Consider the following 22,853-nt stretch of genomic DNA (forward strand, 5'->3'; position numbering starts at 1 on the left):
CAACACCTTGTTGGAATTAGTGGGTTTAAGGAAATAGAGGATGATCGTTTAGTCTTCCTGATGTCTTCCTATTTTCATCAGTTGGCAGTTTGCCGACGTGAAAACCATCAAAGATTTATTCTTTGTGGACTCTTGGTGGGAAAAAAAGTCATTGCATTCGAAGGGCTACCTGCATCAAAACAGACTGTTCCATGGAGTTTAGTGGTGAAAGACACCAAAGACGAATACACAGTGTTCAAAAATTAAAGAGCACGAAGAGAATTCAGCATGATAACAAACACAGAAGGATATCTTTTGTATCCATCCTGTGCAGAGGAGACAACATGGCCGCAGAGAATTAAGCATAATTAGTGCAACATTAAAGGACCAACAGTATATCTTCAAGCAACAACTAGCACATCTGTTTTCCAATTCGAGGATATCACTAGGTCTTCTAAAGGCACTATTTTGCTATTGCTATTGTCACCAAAAGTAGTTATTCCATTTTTTAGAAAACATAAAGTATAAAGAAGGGGGAGCATTCTTGAGAACAACTATTTGAAATCACTTGAGATATGTCCCCATCGTCTTATGATACCAGCTTTGAATGGTCTTCATGTACTCCAATTATTTTGTAAAATTGTTAAAAATCATTTTTTAATGTACAAAAAATGTCAGTCATAAAGTCATTGAGTTGTACAGCATAGAAACAGACCTTTCGGTTCAACTGATCCATGCTGAGCTGATATGCTAAATTAATTTGGACCCATTTGCCAGAATTTGAACCGTATCCCTCTAAACCCTTCTTGTTCACGTAACCATCCACATGCCTTTTAAATGTTGTCATTGTACCAGTCTCCACTACTTCCTCTAGCAGCTCATTCCATACACATTACCCTCTGCGTGAAAAAGTTGCCCCTTAGGTCCCTTTTAAATCTTTCCTCTCTTACCTTAAACTTATGCCCTCTAGTTTTAGACTCCACTACCAGGGAAAAAGACCTTGGCTATTTACCCTATCCATGCCCCCCATGATTTTATAAACTTCTATAAGCTCACCCCTTTCAGCCTCTGATGTTCTAGGGTCAATCTTTAAAATTTATTGACCACAGATCACTCTCTTGGTTTCAAGCAGTTCTAATCAGGCACTATAAATCAAGAACTGCCAGTTTTTAACTAATTCTATATGTAATGGTTTTGGATAAATTGCACATATATAACTTTGGGGTTATGCTAAAGAGTTTTGTGAAGCACTGTTTAACAATCATGCTTGACTGCCCTTTTAAGCTGATGGGATAATATATCGTGTTTTCTACTGTATTTCTACTCTCTCATTGTCTGTTCATCTATAAGTACTTATGGGGTCAACTATGCATTTGCTTTCCTAAGAGCAAACTAATTTCAAGTTGGAAATGCCATTCAGCCCTTCAAACATGTTCTGCTATTCAACCAAATCATGTTGATCCATTTGTGTTCCGAATTTCAGATTCATGTCAACTATTGATTTGGTTTTTATTCCCTTGAATGACCAGAATATATCTAACTCTGCCTTAGAAATACTCGAACCTGCCTGTGCTACATTCTAAGGCAGAGACCCAAAATCTCCTGGCCCTCAGAAATTAAATCTTCTAATATCTGTCCTCAAATGGTCACCCATTATAAGTGTTCCCTCATTCTGAACTCAGAAGTAAACATGTTTTCTGTATCTACCTTGTCAGGATCATTCAGCATTCTTTTAAACTTCAATCAAACACCCTTCACTCTTTTAAGCACCAGTTAAAACAAGCTCAGCCAGTCCAACCAATCCTCTAATGACAATCTCTCCTTCCAGGCATCAATCTAGTAAACTCCCTCTGAACCAATTCTAATGCATTTGCATTCTTCCTTAAATAAAGACAATCAAAACTGCACACAGTCTTTGAGATGTGATCTTGCCAGTGCCCTATATAATTGAAACATAACATTTTAACGTCTATGTTCAATTTCTTTCATAACTGTGTAAAACATTCTATTTGCTACCTTAATTATTGTACTGTATTTAAAATTTTGTCACTCATGCACTGACACATCTCAGAATCCTGCTTCTATTTTAAATAATATGGTCTTTATTCTTTTTGTCATTACATTTGCTAGATTTATGTCCACTCTTTTTTTTATTTATATATATGTAAACACACACACACACACACACACACACACACACACACACACACACACACACACACACACACACAGACTTTCCTGCCTATCTTTGTCTCCTCTGCAAATTTAACCATAATCCAGATCATTAACATAAATTGTATAAAGAGTTCAGCACAGACCACAGTGGGACTCGCACGACACATCTTGCCAATTCAGGGAAGAGCCATTTATGCATACTCTGTTTTCTGCTAGCCAGCCAATCTTCTAGCCATGTTACTAATACCCTTGCACCACAAACTGTGTGCAATAACATTTTATGAAACCTTGTCAAATGCCTACTGGAAATGCAAGTACAGTAGATCAATGAGCTCCACTTTATCCACAGCCCGTTACTTCAAAGAATTGCAACAAACCTGTTGAACACGGTTTCTCTTTCACAAAGCCACACTGACTTTTCCTGATTAATTCGAGCTTTTCCATGTGTCTGGTTGTAACTTTCTCAATTAATTTTAACATCTTCCCTATGATAACTTTAGGCTAACTAGCCCATTGTTTCCTGTTTTGTGCAAGCCTCCTTAAGTAGATTTGTGACTAATCTAAGCATATTTTAAAGGGCAAAACATAAAATAGTTGTTCAGGTATAATTGAAAATAAATACCCCAATATCTGATTATAATAATTTTCAGATTGAAACCAAATTAGTTACTAGCCTGTATGAGAAATTCTTCTCTAAGGTACCCAATTTCCACAAAGATGGGGTGTGGGGGAAGCTTTTATGCCCTGATCTAAATGAAGTTTTATCATGGTAGAATGTTTGTTTGTAAATTAATATATAGGGAAATTCTTCTTCTTCTATTAATTTGTCACTGAAAATTTTGGGATATCTTGGTTATGGAAAAAAAAATGTTGTATAAACATGAAAAATGACACACACTCTAATCCATCCAATCTGGCCCAATTAATTGTGTTTCACCGTACTATGAGAACTTAAGCCTGTCTTGAAAGCTCTGTTCTTTTTGGCAAAGTCAGCTGAGATAAACACATGCCAATTTGAGAAAACAATCCAGATAATTGCTCTCCATCCCCAACACATTGGTTGTGAATATGACTCTCATTCTTATTCATGAGATTTTCTGTACAAAGTGATTATAACATTGTTAGCACATGACATGCTGCTTTAGGGGAAAGGGAGCGGTGTCTATAGACACCGGTGTTCTGGGCAGTTTGTGTAACTTCCTTTTAAAAGAAGAAATATCTTGTTGATTCTATTAAAATAATGAGGTTCATAAGATTACTGTGAGTCGGGATTGTTCTTTTTCCATTTAGAGTAAAATGAAGGGTTGCATCTGACTTGTTCTGAAGTCTGCCAGAAAATAAGCCTGGATGGTTTGATTGTTAGAGATCAAAGGAAGACTCAGATTGTTCTTTTGGAAAAAAGGTGCAAGATATTTATACTTGTAGACCATGGCAGAAGCCTTTGAGTTTACAATGGGTTTGTGTTTCCCAAAATCCTAGAATGGTGCTAAAGTTTGTAAGCAGCTTTGCTGCAGCCTGTCCATTCAGTTCTAAGGTGTAAGAGAATTGGGGTCTTAAGGAAAGCTAATCAATATATCTACCTAACAAGGCCAGTGTGTTTCACCTACTGTTGGGAACAGGACAGAGGATGCCATTTTTGAGATCAGATTACAGGCTTCCCTACAATTACACAAGTTCCAGACAGATAGGAATTCTACATGATCATCAGAGAAAAGGAGAAATTTATCATCCATACATGGAAGGGACATGTTGTCTCATTCAAGAGAGACATCCTGCAGTCTCCTTGGAATTCCAGGAGATTTGTCCTAGCTGGGCCATGGGGGTAGAAAAATCATTGGAACAGGCTTTACTGTTGTTGGTGGAATAAAGAAATTCTGAAAACTGAGCAAAGTGCCTGGTGAGATTCATATTAAGTTAATGCTCACAAGTCTGGGATACACGTACCCATTGGAAGCCAGGAGCAACACCCCAAAAGGGCTGTGAAGAGTGTGACCGACAATGTGTATGAAAGAAGTTACTTTCTACAGTTACAAAGTGCTTGCAAAAAAAAAGGTTTATTTAAAATATGAAATCTTGCTATATTTGAAGTTATTTTCAATTAGCAACTGGAAGTGTAAATTTCTTTGAAGAATCTAGTCTCTATGAAGATCATAACAAATGCTATCAGTAAAACAGCACCATAGCTCTAATGTGAAAAGAAATGGTTTATATTCACATTTTGCAACATTATATTACTAAAATAATATAAGACCATAAGATCTGGGAACAGAATAGGCCTTTCAGCCACTCAGGTCTGCTCCACCATGTGAACATGTTTGATATGTTTCTCAACTCCATGCTCCTCCCTGTTGATCCCCTTACTCATCAAGAACCTATTTATTTTGTCTTAAATATGCTCAACAATTTGGCCCCTACAGCATCTGCAGCAATCAGATCCACAGATTAACCAGATTTTGGCTGAAGAAATTTCTCCTAATCTCTTCACTTTGAGGCTGTGCCCATGGGTCTTAGTCTTTCCTGTTGATGGAAACATCTTTACATCCATTCTGTCCAGGCCTCTCGGTATTCTCTAAGTTTCAATTAAATTCCTCACCTCATCCTTCTAAACTCCGTTCAGTAAAGACCCAGAGTCCTCAACCTTTCCTCATATGACAAGGCCTTCAACCCGACGATAATTCTTGTAAACCTCCTCTGGGATTCCGCCAACGGCAGCACGTCCTTCATTAGATATGGGGCCTAAAATTGCTCACACTATTCCAAATGCAGTCTGGCCAGAGCTTTATAAAATCTCAGCAGTGCATTTCTGGTCTTATTTTCCACCCCTCTTCAAATGAATGCTAATATTGCATTTGTCTTCCCAACTGCCAACTGAACTCGCATGTTAACTTGAAGAGAATCCTGAATTGGGACTCTTCTTGCATGTCCAAGGAATCCTGCCCTGGGAACAGCGACGATCATGCCGATGACCCAGAAGGCCCAGGCTCTATGGCCACTGTCAACTTGCTGACCCCGCGATGCATCCAGGTTCTGGGCATATATCTGTTAGGAGTCTCCACTCTGGGCACAGCTACTGTCAAGCAACCAGGTTGTGGGCCTGCTGCTGCCAGGAGACTCCACTCTGAATACTACTACCGGCAAGAATCCAGGCTTCGGGCCTCCCCATCCCACCACCAAGAGACCAGGTTCTAGGCCTCACTGCTGCTACCAAGAGTCTAAGCTCCAGCCCTGCTACCGCCACCAGAAATCCAGGGTCTAGGCCCTGCTGCCAGGAGTCCAAGCTTGGACCCTGCCATCATGGCTGCAGCCACCATCCTGCCATCACCACTCTGGTCTCAAAGTTGAAGAAAAAAAAGAAAAGAAGGCCAGAAGTGTAAAGAGAAAATGTTGCTGGAGCACAAGGCTCTGACAAGCCAGAACACCACCTCCCATGCTGGCGCTATCTTGTAACATGACTGTTGGTGGACCTTGCATCATTCCTGAAATATCTTGTGTCATGAATAAATTAGGCCTTGCTTTTTCCGGAGTTTCACAAAATTTAAAGAATTTAAAATGACAATACAAAATTTCCCAATTTCTGATTTTCAGATCCATGTTGACAAAGCATGGACCAGGTTTCTGTATTAACCATAAATGAATATTAATAAAAGTAATTCATTTCTAGCTGTAAGTGAAGCATGATAAACCATTGGTATATAACACTACAGATTGAAACCCCTACCCTTTTATGGACTCATCATTGCATAAATGGACGGATAAGGCAAATAGCTTATGGATGAAGGAAAGCTGGACAGCAATTCCTATTCACAGGCTGCTGAGTTGATCCGTTTTATTCTTTTGCTGGTTAGAACGTGCTTTTCAGTTATCTTTCTTTGGCTGCTTCCACTGGTTTGTAAGAGGCACAAGATATTTAGTTCACATATAAAAGGTTTCTGACTTATCAGTTAAAATTTACAGCTTACCATAACTGCTGAAGGAAAGATGAACTAGTTATCTTAAGGTTTAAAAAGTGTTTTGACTACAGACAGTAGAACCACTTTGCTTTCTGTTGTGGTGGAGTACAAAACACCTCTCTATATTGTTTCCGGCCCCAAGCTGTTCAGCTACAGGAGAACCAATCTCACAGTTGGTGACAAGCAAAAAGGTATGATCATTATAACTAGTCACTAGTACATAGACCAATAAACTACTTGGTGCCAACCGGCTGCACCTGTATGCAGAAGCTCCAATTTGTCTGCAACAACTTGGACACTAATTGCTCAAACAGCTAATTACACAATTCTTGGCATAGTGTCAGGTGACTTACTTTACAAAACATACAGCAAACTTTTTAAAAACCGTTTTTCCCCCATTTCAGTACACCGTTTTCAAAAGAACAATTATTCAAAGACATAATCTTTACACTTGTCACAATCTATATATAGTTAAATGATAATCTGATCCATACACTTCCTCTGCAAATCTGCACTTTGTTAAAGGTGGTGGGACGTGATATTGAAAATCAGATGAATGCATCCTAATTTTACATGGAACACATAGTTTTCAAATAACAAAGATACAGTTTTTGAATGTTTCCAATTTTATTTTGGGCATGAGATAAAGATCTCTTTTAAGGCTGAAAGATAAAGCTGATGCAGCAGCGGTGCTTAGGCTACCAAACCCTCAATGAGGATTATTTGAAGCTTGTAACCTATAACCTAAAAACGTCCTAGATTGGTGTGTGGCTTCCTCCAATGTTAAAGTTATATTGAAATGGCATGTGATCCTTAAGAATGCACACAGTGACTCCGGTATTATCTCATAATTTTAATCTAGTTTATGGTTGAGAGAAATATAATAAGTTTAACTATTCAAAATATAAACCTTGTAAAATTCAATTTGGTAACATTAAAACTAAAAATCATCACATTGTATAAAAGTGTAATTGCCCTCAAAATCTGAGACACTTGCAGCAGTTTTAAACATCACTCGAAACTAGTACAGATTGGAAAAATTGCTGAACACAGTTCAGTATTCCTTCCCAAATGCTAAATCTAGTGCTTATTTGAAAATTTTAACCACTATTCTTCCTTCCTAGCAATTTTTTAAAAAAGGAAATTGTAGCTTGCCCTGATGCAAATATCGAATAACTTGAGTTCAAGTAAAGAAAATGCAAACTAACAATTGAAAATGCTGGAAACCTGAGTCAAAACCAGAAGTGTTGGTTCATTAGATTGTGAGGAGAGAACAGATAATTAATGTTCTAAAGTTTCAATGAAAGGACTGTACCTTAAATATTCATTCCAAGAACATGCTGCATTCAGAAAATTTATTAAATTGCATTCCAAAACTCTTGACTTGAAAATTACAGAAAGAGAAACCCATTTCAGCGTGTCTCCATTAGTATGTTCCACTCAATGCAATTCTAATAATCATAACATTATGCTTGACATGGAATATATACAGTCTGAGGGCAAAAAAAAATCAAATTGCAAATTACAAGGAATTGCAATAGAAATAAACTAGCCTCGATACAACTTCAGTGCTCTTTATGTTCAGAATGTATAACAGGCATACAACCCCAAGGGGTCCTCCAATCTCCAGCTCCATGGTGTAATACAGCAGAAAGGCTTTAAAGTGCAGTTTTGTCCAACTGTGCCATTGCAGCAACTGCCTTAAACTTTAGCTTATTCATTAGCCTGAAATGCTGGGCTTTGGAATGTGCTAGTCCATATCTGGAAGAAAGGGCATCTCTCATTTGGTTAATGGCCCTTCAGCAACAGTTGATGTTTAGCTGGTGTGCAACTGTGGGAAGAGTCTGTAAAGCATAGTCATATGTCATCTTTACAGATGAACCTCAACTAAAAGCACTGCATATCTCTAGAATTTCTTTGTAGGAGTGCATTCTACAGGAGGTGGTCAATTGTAGCTTCTCCACCAATACAATCTTGAGGGCTCTGTGTGGAAGGGGTGAGCCTCTGGGCATGTGGAAAGGATGTGATCTGGAGTGCCTCTCTCACCATTGGCGAGGCTACATTTTGGCGCTTCTTAGTAAAACATTCAGCCAAATGACCGAGGTCTGCTCAGGGATTATCTGACAGGGTCTACTCTCTGCTTTTTTTTTCTTTATTCATTCATGGAATGAGGGTGTCACTGGCTAGGCAGTATTTATTGCCCAGAGGGCAGTTAAGAGTCAACCACATTGCTGTGGGTCTGAAGTCACATGGAGACCAGACCAGGTAAGGATGGCAGTTTCCTTCCCTAATGGACATTAGTCAACCAGATGCCTTTTTTTTCTGACAATCAACAACTGATTCACAGTCATCATTAGATTCTTAACTCCAGATATTTACTGAATTCAAATCCACCATCTGCTGTTATCTGGATCCCTGGATGAAGAGTCCAGCGATAATACTAGGTCAGTGCCTCCTCTGTCACTTCTGTCAGCCTCTAGGTTGTTACGTACAGACTGCTATCTGATGGGCGTATGATGAAATGTGTTTTATCTACATAAAACTTTCCAAAACTAACCGGCATGAATAAACCTTTGGCATGTAATTATATTTTCCATTTGCATACTGAAGGTGGTTATCAAGGAGGGTAATGTTTTGGATGCATTTACTTTCCTCCCTTTTTATCTAGAGATTTGTATAATGTGTCCATGTAAGTATGGTCCATTTTCAACCACTAGATAAAGCAGATGATCGCTCAAGTGATCACCATGACACAGAAATGAGAAAGGGTCAGACCAGTGTAATTTATGGCAACAATCAGAGCGCTTCACACCAAAGTTCTACAATGTTCCTCAAGCCCAAATTTTGTTTGTGTAGCTATTTACCCCTTCCAGAATTTAGGGCCTGCCTGACAGCTGTTAACCATATCTCCAGCAGCTTCACCTGATTGTGAATGGGGCAAAGCATTGGTTAACCCAGATCCCAAAGAACAAAGCGTTGATATTGCCTTTATGTATCTTAATTTCCAAGGTAAGTAACACGTAAAAACTCTACATAGTGTGGGGGCAAGCCATTTGACTCATTGAGTCCACACCGGCCCTCCAAAGAAACTCCCACACAGTCCCACCGTATCCCTGTTACTCTATATTTCCCATAGCTAACTCACCTAACCTATGCATCCCTGAACACTATATAGGCAATTTATGGCCAATCCACCTAACCACCTTGAAGATGTCTGTTTTCTTCATTGATATGAACTGACCAACTAAATGTTTCCAGCATTTTCTGCTTCTCCTTAGGGTAAATACTATTACCTAGTTGTAGATATTTGCCAGAAGCAAAAGAGCAAAGGCACATAGCAAGTCAAAAGACCACATTATCTGAACAGTGGTGGAGGAAGAATTCTGTGGTGTTTTCTTTCTAGGAATTGCAGTACAATTTTTAAATGCTTTTTCATGAAAAAAAGTCACATCTGTGCTGCATCAATTGGTAAAGTATCCAACAAGAATGAAATGTTCTTTTAAAGAAGAGGAAAAACTGACTCGCCAGTCAAACTCCCAGACTGACGCCACCTGGCTCTGTTTATGGAAAGATAAAGCCAGGGAATCTTTATTTTCTGTTTCCCCTTCTGTCTGGGAGATTTTTTTTGAATGAAACAAATCTTTTCAATAAAATTTTAAGGTAATTCTGGCAAACATGAATTTTCAAAATGGAGCGTATTTTCTTCTGAACACGAATATGTTTTTGTTACTTTATTTCAACAAAGTTTTGATTATGCACTTAGCTTCAATGGATCTCAACTAGAGCCAGAAAGAGACATTTCAAATGAATTTAATTAATGACTGCCACTGTTTGAAGTATATATAATGAAAGCTTCTTTACAACGGTTAAACTATGTAATAGTCTATAAGGTTATAAGTTTAATAAATACTAGCTATGTAATAGTGTTAGGGCCTTTACATCCTAGGCAGTTTTACTTGGTTAGAGAAAGACATGAAACTTGAGATGGCCATATGCAACAAGTCATTATTTATAGGCCCTGGGGTCTTAGGCCTTTGTATTTCATGAGGGGGTCTTAGGCTTTTGCCTGGTTTAAGATAAAACATTCTTTTATTCAGTTTTAAATTTGGTTTCTACACGATTATTCGCGACCTGAAAAGTCTGTCGACAGTTACCGACTTGCTTTAAAATGAAAATACTTTTTAAAAATTGTTTCCCCCGGCCTGTTAAAATGCCCGTTGACAGTAAATTTCTTGTTTCAATCAGGATCCAAGTGGGCAGCTCCATTTGAGGGGATATTAAGTAGACAGGAAGGAAAACTGAACAGCCTAATCAGAAATACTATGCATCTGTGATTTATGCAGGGCAGCCTGCCCAGGGGAGAAAAAAAAACACAATTCTAAGTCTGGGAACTTGTAACGGCGTTCAATGTTTCTTATTAGACCAAGAATTGTTAGTTCACAGGAACGCAGCTCCAAATTTGTTCTGTTCACCCAGAAGGCAGGCTGAAGATCCATCTTGCTGTCTTCCTTGGGAGTGCAGGGGAGCGATTTGCAGTTATTTTATGACAAGTGGGATTCAGTGGCAGTGAGGAGGAGGTGATTTCGAAACAAGACCGAATCATTCAAGGAGAACGGTCGTGGAAAGCTGTCAATGCAAATCGGCTGGGAGGTTTTATTATTTTTATTTACCTGGCCTTTTGGTGTATTTGAAGGAAATTTTGGCCCATCACCCTCGGAGACAGATTCTGGGCTGGATTTGTTGTTTGTCTCCAGTAATTGTTTCTCACTTGTACTTAATTAACGTACTCGCCCTGTTATTTTTTTAAAAAACTCCGCTCGTAAAAAGATTGCTAATTATCGTCAGCAAGGATTCCTTTTTATCTATCTATTTGACAAAATCAGTCTGGATTTCATCCTAAGACTCCTGTCAGCAAATATGAGGTTGAAGAGGAATGGATCGTATACACTGCACAGGTACAGTTAATATTCCTGACCTCTGTCTCGGTGCCTTTAAAAGTAAACAGTGGTAGAAGTGGGGTGGGGGGGAATGAAAACGCTGTCGGTTAGCGATTTGCATTTTGTTCTGATCGTCCTTGGCTCCGCTGCCAGCCTGGGTAAACACGCAGATGTGTGTTTGAACTCTGCGCAATTCCTGTCACTGTTGAGTTAAAGATTCTTCTCTTTCGGAAAGTTAACCGCTTGTGTGTATTTGTGAGAAATGTTTCTGTCTTTTCCTTCCCCACTGCATTCACCGGGGGTTGTACGATCCTCTGGGCAGAGCAGTCGAGGAGGAAGTTAGTGCAGATCTTGGGAACAGCATGTGAAGATCAAGAGGAAGCAAAGAGACCAGCTACAGCTCGATGGACATCCTGTTCTGCTTCGACTGCGTCTTGTTTAGGTACAATATGACGCTGCCACTTGTATTTTATAACACCCCCCAAACCATTTTTCGCTTTTATCGGATCATCCATTGCCTCCGTTTTTGATTTTGTTCAAATTGTTGTGACATCGTGTGCCCAGACTGCATAATGGTAACGAGTTTAGTTTTAGTAACCGTCCTCACGTACATTGCAGATTCAAACCTCACTGTACATCATCATTGCTTTGGTTGCTTTGTTCACTGTTTCATTTTACTTAAGATTATTAAAAGTCTAAAGCTTTTTTTATTGACATGATCGTTGCGATCCGGCAATTTTACTTAAGATCTAACTGAGCACGAGTCAAGTTAGTTGACATCAGCTATGACATTAAAACTTTATATTCTCTACAGGTAATGATTAAAAGTGATAGAAAGTTGTCTGTTAATGATCCATACGAATGCAAAATTAGATTTTTCTGCTTTGAAACTCCGCTGTGTTAATGGTTGTTGACATTATTCCACCCTTATTTGACCTGAACTGACGAATGTAGTACTAACGCAATACATGTTTAAAAACGCATTTATTTCGGGAGAGCATCAGCTAGTCATTTTTATTCACAACTGTACAAAATAAGTTTGGGTGGTTTCGAGAAAGGACGACGGTTGAAAACAACTGAAACATTACAGTTCGGCAGAAGGCGTTGCTGCAGCTACCTTGAAGTTTTTCTCCTTGGCCAACTTTTATGCCTATTTGAGAAAGACGATAGATAAAATAATGCATAAGAATCAAACAAGGATAATTAACTGCTGTCTGTCATGATTTAGAATATATTTTACAGAAGCATGAGTTGAAATACATTATTAATTTTGTCACAAAGGTCCTCATCTAAATACTTTGATATATTTCAAATATGAAATATATCAACAATGAATGATTCTTTCCCATATCATATTCATTTTGTGTGTGTTCCTGTGTATTTTTTCAATCCATCTGTTGAAAGTTAATGTTTATTGCTGGTATAAAACTGCAATATATAATGCAGTATTTTGTTTCCCTATAATGTCAGTGGGATCAGTAAGTTGCATTGACACTTTTTTTTTCAAAATAAGACATTAAGAGCAGGAGTAAACGATACAGTCCATTGAGTCTGCTCTGCCATTCAGTGAGATCATGGTTGATCTGATAAGCCTCAACTCGACTTCTGTCTTTTTCTCCCACCCCCCCCCCAAAAAAAAATCCTGATACTCATATGATTTAAAAGTACATCTATTTCAACATTCTCAATGACCCAACCTTAATGGTTCCATGTGAAATGAATTCCACAGATTCACTACACTCTAAGACAGTAAATTCCTCCTCAACTGTCTTAAATGGGCGATCCCTTGTGCTGAAGTAATGGCTTTGGTCTGAGAGTCTCCCACAAGGGGAAATGACCTCTTTACATCTACACTGTCAGGCCCCCTTAAGACCAATTTTGTTATTAGTTGAGAGTTGAATTATGCAGACATAGTCACCTACTTGGAATTCAAAACCATTGGTTTATTCAGTTGAGAGCTGTTGGAAGCTCTTGGACTAAAAACTAGGAAATCCTGTTCACTGCATTAAACTCAACATCTGAATATTGATGTCTTCAGTACTAATTTCTGTTCAAAAGTCTGTCTTCTTTGTATGTCACTTTTTCACTCTAAGAAATCTTTCAAGCACTAGATCAAATTGATTGCATTAGCTGTAAGTTGTGCACATGATAGAAGGTGCAAAACGTGACCTAATCTTGGGACATAAGGCAGGGCAGGTGACTGAGGTGTCAGTGGGAGAGCACTTAGGAGCCAGCGACCATGACTCTATTAGATTTAAAATAGTGATGGAAAAGGATAGACCAGATCTAAAAGTTGAAGTCCTAAGTTGGAGAAAGGCAATTTTGACGGTATTAAGCAAGAACTTTCAAAAGCTGATTGGGGGCAGATATTTGCAGGGAAAGGGACAACTGGAAAATGGGAAGCCTTCAGAAATGAGATAACAAGAATCCAGAGAAAGTATATTCCTGTTAGGGTGAAAGGAAGGGCTGGAGAGTATAAGGGAATGCTGGATTACTAAAGAAATTGGTTTGGTTAAGAAAAAGAAGGAAGCATATGTAAGGTATAGACAGGATAGATCAAGTGACTCCTTAGAGTATAAAGGCAGTAGGAGTATACTTGAGGGCAGTCAGGAGGGCAAAAAGGGGACATGAGATAGCTTTGACAAATAGAATTAAGAAGAATCCACAGGGTTTTTACAAATACATGAAGGACAAAAGGGTAACTAGGGAGAGAATAGGGCCCCTCAAAGATCAGCAAGGTGGCCTTTGTGTGGAGCCATAGAAAATGGGGGAGATACTAAATGAATATTTTGCATCAGTATTTACTGTGGAAAAGGAGATGGAATATATAGGCTGTAGGGAAATAGATGGTGACATCTTGAAAAATATCCATATTACAGAGGAGGAAGTGCTGGATGTCTTGAAATGCATAAAGGTGGATAAATCCCCAGGACCTGATCAGGCTTACCTTAGAACCCTGTGGGAAGCTAAAGAAGTGATTGCTGGACCTCTTGCTGAGATATTTGTATCATCGATAGTCACAGGTGAGGTGCTAGAAGGCTAGAGGTTGTCTAACGTGGTGCCATTATTTAAGAAAGGTAGTAAAGACAAGCCAGGGAACTATAGACTGGTGAGCCTGATGTAGGTGGTGGACAAGTTGTTGGAGGGAATCCTGAGGGACACGGTGTACATGCATTTGGAAAGGCAAGGACTTAGGGCTAGTTAACATGGCTTTATGCGTGTCTCACAAACTTGATTGAGTTTTTTGAAGAAGTAACAAAGGGGATTGATGATGGCAGAGTGGTAGATGTGATCTACATGGATAAGGCTCCCCATGGGAGACTGATTAGCAAGATTAGGTCTCATGGAATGCAGGGAGAACTAGCCATTTGGATTCAGAACTGGCTCAAAGGTAGAAGACAGAGGATGATGGTGGAGGGTTGTTTTTCAGACTGGAGGCCTGTTACTAGGGTAGTGCCAAAAGAATCTGTGCTGGGTCCACTAGTTTTCATTTATAGAAATTATTTAGATATGAGCATAAGAGGTACAGTTAGTAAGTTTGCACATGACACCAAAATTAGAGGTGTAGTGGACAGCGAAGAAGGTTACCTCATTTACAACAAGATCTTGAGATGGGCTGAGAAGTGGCAGTGGAGTTTAATTCAGATAATTGCGAGGTGCTGCATTTTGGGAAAGCAAATCTGAGCAGGACTTATACACTTAATGGTAAGGTCTTGGGGAGTGTTGCTGAACAAAGAGACCTTGAGTGCAGATTCATAGGTCTTCGAAAGTGGAGTTGCAGGTAGATAGGATAGTGAAGAAGGTAAAAACAATGACTGCAGATGCTGGAAACCAGATTCTGGATCAGTGGTGCTGGAAGAGCACAGCAGTTCAGGCAGCATCCAATGAGCAGCGAAATCAACGTTTCAGAGAAGGCTGGTATGCTTTCCTTTATTGGTCAGAGTATTGAATATAGGAATTGGGAGGTCATGTTGCGGCTGTACAGGGCATTGGTTCAACTACTGTTGGAATATTGCGTGCACTTCTGGTCTCCTTCCTATCAGAAGGATGTTGTGAAACTTGAAAGGGTTCAGAAAAGATTTACAAGGATGTTGCCAGGGTTGGGGGATTTGATCTATGGGGAGAAGTTGAACAAGTTGTGGCTGTTGTCCCTGGAGCGTCGGAGGCTGAGGGGTAATCTTAGAGCTTTATAAAATTATGAGGGGCATGGATAGGATAAATAGAGAAAGTCTTTTCCCTGGGGTTGGGGAGTCCAGAACTAGAGGGATACGTTTTGGGTAAGAGGGGAAAGTTATAAAAGAGACCTACAGGGCAATGTTTTCATGCAGAGGGTGGTATGTGTATGGAATGAATTGCCAGAGGATGTGGTGGAGGCTGGTACAATTGCAACATTTAAAAGGCATTTGGATGGAAATATGAATAGGAAGGGTTTGGAGGGATATGGTCCGGGTGCTGGCAGATGGGACTAGATTGGGTTGGGATATCTGGTCGGCATGGACAGGTTGGACCGAAGGGTCTGTTTCCGTGCCGTACATCTCTGACTCTGTTTGAGTGCTGTTTGCATTTTTACTGAGCATTGTTCCAGGAAAAAGGAGGAAGCTGCTTCTAACTAAAGGCAGGGACTAGAATAACTCATTTTAGTTGTGGGAATCATAGATTTTTAGCCTCTGAGTTCCATTTTGCACTTATCATAAGCCACATAATTCATGGAGTGCAGCATACAAAGTCATTCTTGGAGCATTTAGTTTTCTCCAGAGTCTCTATGAAAGTGTATTTATCTTTTTAACAACTGATCAATTTTTGTAAATATTATACTGTCAGTCAAACAACCAAAGATGAACAGCAGTGGTAACCGGGATGCTTTTGCGAGTTTCTTGCAACAGCCAGTTCTAGAAGCAACTGGATAGCAAGTTGTATCAGACTTGGTATTGCATAATGAGACAGGATTAATAAATGACCTCAGAGTTAATTAACCTCTAGGTAGCAGTGACGATAGTATGATTGAATTTTCCATTCAGTCTGAAGAAGGGAAATATGTGTAAGATTGTGTTTTAAATTTAAATAAGAGTAATTATACGGGCATGAAAGCTGATCTAGCAAAATGAAATGTGATAGCTAGTATGAGAGAGAGATCAATAGTGTGTCGGGGCAGATACTTGAGGAGAACGCTTAATAAGTATATTTCTATTTAAAAAAAAACTATCCATCATTACCTGAAACTTAAGAATAAGCTTATAATTGAGCAAAAATGGATGGGAGGTCAGATAATTGGTGAGAATGTGAAGAATGGCAGAAAAGTATGCAGCAAGTCAGGAGGAAGTAATTAGTTTGAGAAGAAGCGTGCTAAAATCGTAAACTCTCTTGCAAGTATTTTCAAAGGTATCTAAAAACAAAAGAGTTAATATAGTGAGATTTGGACTTGAAGATAAGCATTAGTAGTAGATACAATGGAAGCGGTAGGTGAAATGAGCAAATACTTTGTTCTTGCCTTGACAATAGTGGTGACAAGAAAATGTCCCAGTAATAGATGTAAGTCAGGAGATGGTGAAAGAAAGAGGAAAACTTGATGAAATTAAAGGAAAGTAGTGCTGACAAATTCCCAGGTCCTGATGGACTTTGTCTAAAGATATTAAAATAGGAAGCTCATGAGATAGTAGGTATGCCGGTGTAAATTTTGCAAACTTTGCAAGATTCAAGAAAACATAGGCCAGTTGGCTTGATCTCTGTTGTGGGCATGATGCCAGAATCGATCATTAAAAAGATTATAGCTGGAAAAGCCAGTCTTATTAGGGAGAATCAGCTTGGTTTTGTGAGTGAAAAATTGTGTTTAACCAATTTATTGGAATTCTCTGAAGAAGAAAATGTTCTGTGGATAAGGGTGAGCCTATTAACATTGTGTAATTCAAGATGATGGTGCCAGCACAATAGATAGGTTCAGGTTCCTGCGCCTGTATGCTCTAGGATGACCACATTCTTTGTTCGTCCTCTCCCTCTCCCTCTCCCTCTCCCTCTCCCTCTCCCTCTCCCTCTCCCTCTCCCTCTCCCTCTCCCTCTCCCTCTCTCTCTCTCTCTTCTGGAGCACCAGCTATGATGGTGGCAGTGCCTGAAGTGAGGACTTGTGGCTGTAGTAGGCCTGAGGTTGGACTTCTGGCAGGGTCGTCATTACTGTACCTGCAGCAAGGACTCTTTGAGGCACCAGGCATCTTGCAGAGACCTTGCAGAAGTGCTGGAGACATGTTGGAAGACTCATTGTACCAAATATGAACTCTCTTTGTGTAATTTTAAAAATCGTTTTTTGTAACTCAAAATGGCACTGAATTGTGGCAACAAAACACTTTTCACTGTCTCTTTCTAGATAATTTGTGACAATCATGGTTGTGGGTATATTCGCTGAGCTGGGAGGTTGATTTGCAGACATTTTAATCCCCTGTCTAGGTGGCATCTTCAGTGTTTTGGAGCCTCCTGTGAAGCGCTGCAGTACTGTCTCCTGGAATTCATGTGACAATAACTGACTCTCACTTGGATTTCCTGAAGAGATTTGACAAGATGCTGCACAAAAGGTCCGTGTTGGGACCACACCTAGTCATGCCACACGCTAATGACATGGATAAAGGAACTGAAGGTATTGTTTGGTTTGCACATGACCCAAAGATAGATGGAGGTGCAGGTATTATTGAGGAAACTGAGACTGGAAAAGGTGTTGGACATGCTGGGCAAAGAAGTGGCATATGGAATACAGTGTAGGAAAATGTGAGGCTATGAACTTTGGCAGGAAGCATAGAAGTACAGTCAGTTTTCTAAACTAGGAAAGGCTTTGGAAATCTGAAGCACAAAATAACTGAAGAGTACCAGTTCAGGATTCTGTTAAGGTTAACGTGCTGGTTCATTTGTCAGTTAGGAAGGCAAATGCAATGTTAGCGTTCACTTAAAGAGCAGAGATGTACTGTTGAGGCTGTATCAGGCTGTGGTCAAATCACGTTTGGAATATTGTGAGCAGTTTTGAACCCCATATCTGAGGAAGGATGTGCTGGTGTTTGTGGCGATACAGAGCAGAGTTACAAGAATGATCCTGGAAATAGGGCTAGACATATGAGGAACAGTTGAGGACTCTTGCTCTGCACTCGAAGGGTGAGGGGGAATCTGAAACTTAAAGAATACTGAGAGGCCTAGATAGAGTGGATGAGGATAAAATGTTTTCATCAGTAGGAGAGACTCAGACAGCCTTCAAAGTGAAGGGATGATGCTTTAGAATGAGATGAGGAGGAGCTTCTCCAGCCAGACCATGTATAATCTGTGGAACTCATTGATGTAAGGTCAGGTTATTGAGTGTATTTAAGACAGAGGTAAATTGGTGCTTGATTAGTAAGGGGATCAAGGGTCAGAGGGAGAAAGCAGAAGAATGGGGTTGAGATACACATCAGCCATGATCAAATGGTAGAACAGACCTGATGGGCCAATTGGCCTAATTCTGCTCTTGTGTCATTTGGCAGGAGTATTACCTCAAACAGAGGACACTTGCAGAATTTCGAGGTGCAGAGGGATCTAGGTATTGTAGTGCATAAATTATAAAAAGTCAATTTGCAAGTACAAAAATAGAGGATTACTTTTTATACTGGAGGTCAAAAGGACTGGTGCTGGATCCACTGCTTTTTATCATTTGAATGAATGATAAGGAGCATGATGATTAAGTTTGCAACTGACATCAAAATTGGTGATATAGTTCACAGTGAAGAAGGTTATCTCCGAATAAAATGGGACCATGATCTGTTGGGTCATATAAGGAGTGGCAGATGGAGCTTAATTTAGATAAATGTGAGGTGCTGCGCTTTGGTAAGGGAAGCCAGGCCAGGATTTATACTATTAATGATGGGGCTTTGGGGAGTGTTGCCAAACAAGGAGACCTAGGAGTGCATGCATAGTTCTTTGAAAGTGAGCCGCAGGTAGACAGGATGGTGAAGAGGGCATTTGGCACGCTTGCCTTCATTGGTCAATGCATTGAGCATTGGAGTTAAAATGTCATGCTACGGCTGTACAGGAAATTTGTGAGGCCACTTTTGAAATACTGCATACAATTCAGGTTGCCCTTCTATAGGAATAATGTTGTTAAAGTTGAGGTTGCAGAAAAGAATTACAGGATTTTGCTGGAGTTGGAGATTTGAGTTATCAGGCGAGAGTGAATAGGGTGGGACTTTTTACTCTGGAGTGCCTCAAGCTGACAAGTAACTTTATAGAAGTTTATAAAATCATGAGGGGCATGGAAAGGGTGAATAGCCAAGGTCTTTTCCCTCAGCGAGTGGACTCCAAAAGTAGACAGCATATATTTATGGTGAGAGGAAAAAGATTTAAAAAGGACCTGAGGTACCTTTTTACTCGCAGAGGCTGGTGCATTTTAAGAATGAGAAAGCGATGCAGGCTGGTACAATTATAATATTTATGACATCCTGAATAGAGATATGAATAAGAAGAGTTTAGAGGGTTCTGGGGCCAAATGCTGACAAAAGGGTCTCTGTCAAATAGCGATGTCTGGTTGGCACGGATGACTTGAACTAAAGTGTCTGTTTCCATGATGTGTGACTCTGTGACTCTTAATTGATTAAGAAGGTTAATTGGATATTATCCTTCTTACAAGAGGAATTATACATAAAAGTAAGAATGCTGTTTTTTTTGTGCTTTGAGGCCACATCACAAATAATTTTGTTCTTTAAATGTTTAAAGGAAATCAAAAATGCACAAAGGATATGTATTGGGGATGGTTTAGAAGTGATTTACTGTATTGGAAGCTGGAATAAGAGTGTTTGCTTATGAGGAAAGATTGTGCCAACTAGGCTTGCTCTCACTGGAGTTTAGAAGAGTCAAAGGTGATTTAATTTCAATGTCCATGATGTTGAATGATCTGGACAAGGTAGACTTAGAAATTATGTTTACTCTTGGTGAGTAAAGAATGGGGGCATTGAGTTAAAATTAGCGATTACCCTTTAAAGTCAGAGATTAAACATTCTTTTCTTCTGAGCAACTTTGGAACGCTCTCCATCAAAAGATGATGACAGCAGGGTCCTTGAATATTTCTAATGCAGAGATTGATTCCATTGTGTAACAAAAATTCAAGGTTATTGAGAGTAAAAGGGAATTCAGAACACAAACAAATCAGCCAGATCTTAATGAAAAAAAATCAAAGAACTGCAGACACTGGAAATCCGAAACAAAAAGAAAGTTTCTGGAAAAGTTCAGCAGCTCTGATAGCATCTATATAGAGAAAACCGAATTAACAGATCCAGTGACCCTTCTTCAGAAACTGACACATTAGTGAAGAGAGAGTTAATGATGGAAACATGGCTCAGGGTTGGGGCAGGATTGGCAGCTTAATGTTCCAGAATACAAATGCTTCAGGAAGGATAGAAGGGGAGGTAAGAGAGGAGGGGGAATGGCATTTTTGATAAGGGATAGCATTACAGCTGTGCTGAAGGAGGATATTCCCGGAAATACATCCAGAGAAGTTATTTGGGTGGAACGGAGAAATAAGAAAGGGATGATCACCTTATTGGGATTGTATTATAGACCCCCCAATAGTCAGAGGGAAATTGAGGAACAAACTTGTAAGGAGATCTCAGCTATCTGTAAGAATAATGGGGTAGTTATGTTAGGGGAGTTTAACTTTCCAAACATCGACTGGGACTGCCATTGTGTTAAAGGTTTAGATGGAGAGGAATTTCTTGTGCGTATAAGACAATTTTCTGATTCAGTATGTGGATGTACCGACTAGAGAAGGTGCAAAACTTGACTTACTCTTGGGAAATAAGGCAGGGCAGGTGACTGAGGTGTCAGTGGGGGAGCACTTTGGGGCCCAGTGACCATAATTCTATTAGAGTTAAAATAGTGATGGAAAAGGATAGACCAGATCTAAAAGTTGAATTTCTAAATTGGAGAAAGGCCAATTTTGACGGTATTTGGCAAGAACTTTTGAAAGCTGATTGGAGGCAGATGTTCGCAGGTAAAGGGACAGCTGGAAAATGGGAAGCCTTCAGAAATGAGATAACAAGAATCCAGAGAAAGTATATTCTTGTCAGGGTGAAAGGGAAGGCAGGTAGGTATAGGGAATGTTGGATGACTAAAGAAATTGAGGGTTTGGTTAAGAAAAAGAAGGAAGCATATGTTAGGTATAGACAGAATAGATCGAGTGAATCCTTAGAGTATAAAGAAAGTAGAAGTATACTTTAGAGGGAAATCAGGAGGGCAAAACGGGGGCATGAGATAGCTTTGGCAAATAGAATTAAGGAGAATCCAAAGGGGTTTTACAAATATATTAAAGACAAAAGGGTAACTAGGGAGAGAATAGGGCCCCTCAAAGATCAGCAAGGCGGCCTTTGTGTGGAGCTACAGAAAATGGGGGAGATACTAAATGAATATTTTGCATCAGTGTTTACTGTGGAAAAGGAGATGGAAGATATAAACTGTAGGGAAATCGATGGTGACATCTTGAAAAATGTCCAGATTACAGAGGAGGAAGTGCTGGATGACTTGAAACGGTTAAAAGTAGATAAATCCCCAGGACCTGATCAGGTGTACGCGAGAACTCTGAGAGAAGCTAGAGAAGTGATTGCTGGGCCTCTTGCTGAGATATTTATATCATCGATAGTCACAGGTAAGGTGCCAGAAGACTGGAGGTTGGCAAACGTGGTGCAATTGTTTAAGAAGGGCAGTAAAGACAAGCCAGAGAACTATAGACCAGTGAGCCTGACGTTGGTGGTGGGCAAGTTGTTGGAGGGTATCCTGAGGGACAGGTTATGTACATGTATTTGGAAAGGCAAGGACTGATTGGATTAGATTACTTACAGTAGTGGAAACATGCCCTTCGGCCCAACAAGCCCACACCGACCCACCGAAGCGCGACCCACCCATACCCCTACATTTACCCCTTACCTAACACTACGGGCAATTTAGCATGGCCAATTCACCTGACCCACACATCTTTGGACTGTGGGAGGAAACCGGAGCACCTGGAGGAAACCCACGCAGACACAGGGAGAACGTGCAAACTCCACACAGTCAGTCGCCTGAGGCGGGAATTGAACCCGGGTCTCAGGCGCTGTGAGGCAGCAGTGCTAACCACTGTGCCACCGTGCTGCCCACGGCACGCCCACCGTGCTGCCCACGTGCGATTAAGGATAGTCAACATGGCTTTGTGTGTGGGAAATCATGTCTCACAAACTTGATTGAGTTTTTTGAAGAAGTAACAAAGAAGATTGAGGGCAGAGCAGTAGATGTGATCTATATGGACTTCACTAAGTCCATTGGAGACTGATTAGCAAGGTTAAATCTCATGGAATACAGAGAGAACTAGCCAGTTGGATACAAAACTGGCTCAAAGGTAGAAGACAGAGGATGATGGTGGAGGGTGTTTTTCAGACTGGAGGCCTGTGACTAATGGAGTGCCACAAGGATCGGTGCTGGACACTATTTGTCATTTACATAAATGATTTGGATGCGAGCGTAAGAGGTACAGTTAATAAGATTGCAGATGACACTGAAATTAGAGATGTAGCGGACAGTGAAGAGGGCTACCTCGGATTACAACAGGATCTGGACCAGATGGGCCAGTGGGCTGAGAAGTGCTGGATGGAATTTAATTCAGATAATTGCGAGGTGCTGCATTTTGGGAAAGCAAATCTTAGCAGGACTTATACACTTAATGGTAAGTTCCTGGGGAGTGTTGCTGAACAAAGAGACCTTAGAGTGCAGATTCATAGCTCCTTGAAAGTGGAATCGTAGGTAGATAGGATAGTGAAGAAGGCATTTGGTATGCTTTCCTTTATTG

General features: G+C 40.0%; 1 protein-coding gene across 5 annotated transcripts in view; it reads left to right on the forward strand.

Annotated features, from left to right (window-relative positions):
* Positions 1-22,853, forward strand: part of mob2a (MOB kinase activator 2a) — a 230,387-nt gene that overhangs the window by 126,307 nt on the left and 81,227 nt on the right. The window contains exons 1-2 of one of the 5 annotated variants that reach the window (XM_060838882.1): positions 10,421-11,059; positions 11,364-11,483. The exons of 1 other annotated variant lie outside the window; for it this stretch is intronic. In XM_060838882.1, the coding sequence (XP_060694865.1) occupies positions 11,446-11,483 (38 nt within the window). In that variant the 5' untranslated portion in view covers positions 10,421-11,059; positions 11,364-11,445. Of the gene's footprint in view, positions 1-10,420; positions 11,060-11,144; positions 11,484-22,853 lie in introns of those variants that run through there. 3 more of the 5 variants (XM_060838883.1, XM_060838881.1, XM_060838880.1) reach the window with 3 other exon arrangements.

Source organism: Hemiscyllium ocellatum, chromosome 18 (assembly GCF_020745735.1).
Source record: "Hemiscyllium ocellatum isolate sHemOce1 chromosome 18, sHemOce1.pat.X.cur, whole genome shotgun sequence".
Classification (NCBI taxonomy): Eukaryota; Metazoa; Chordata; class Chondrichthyes; order Orectolobiformes; family Hemiscylliidae; genus Hemiscyllium; species Hemiscyllium ocellatum.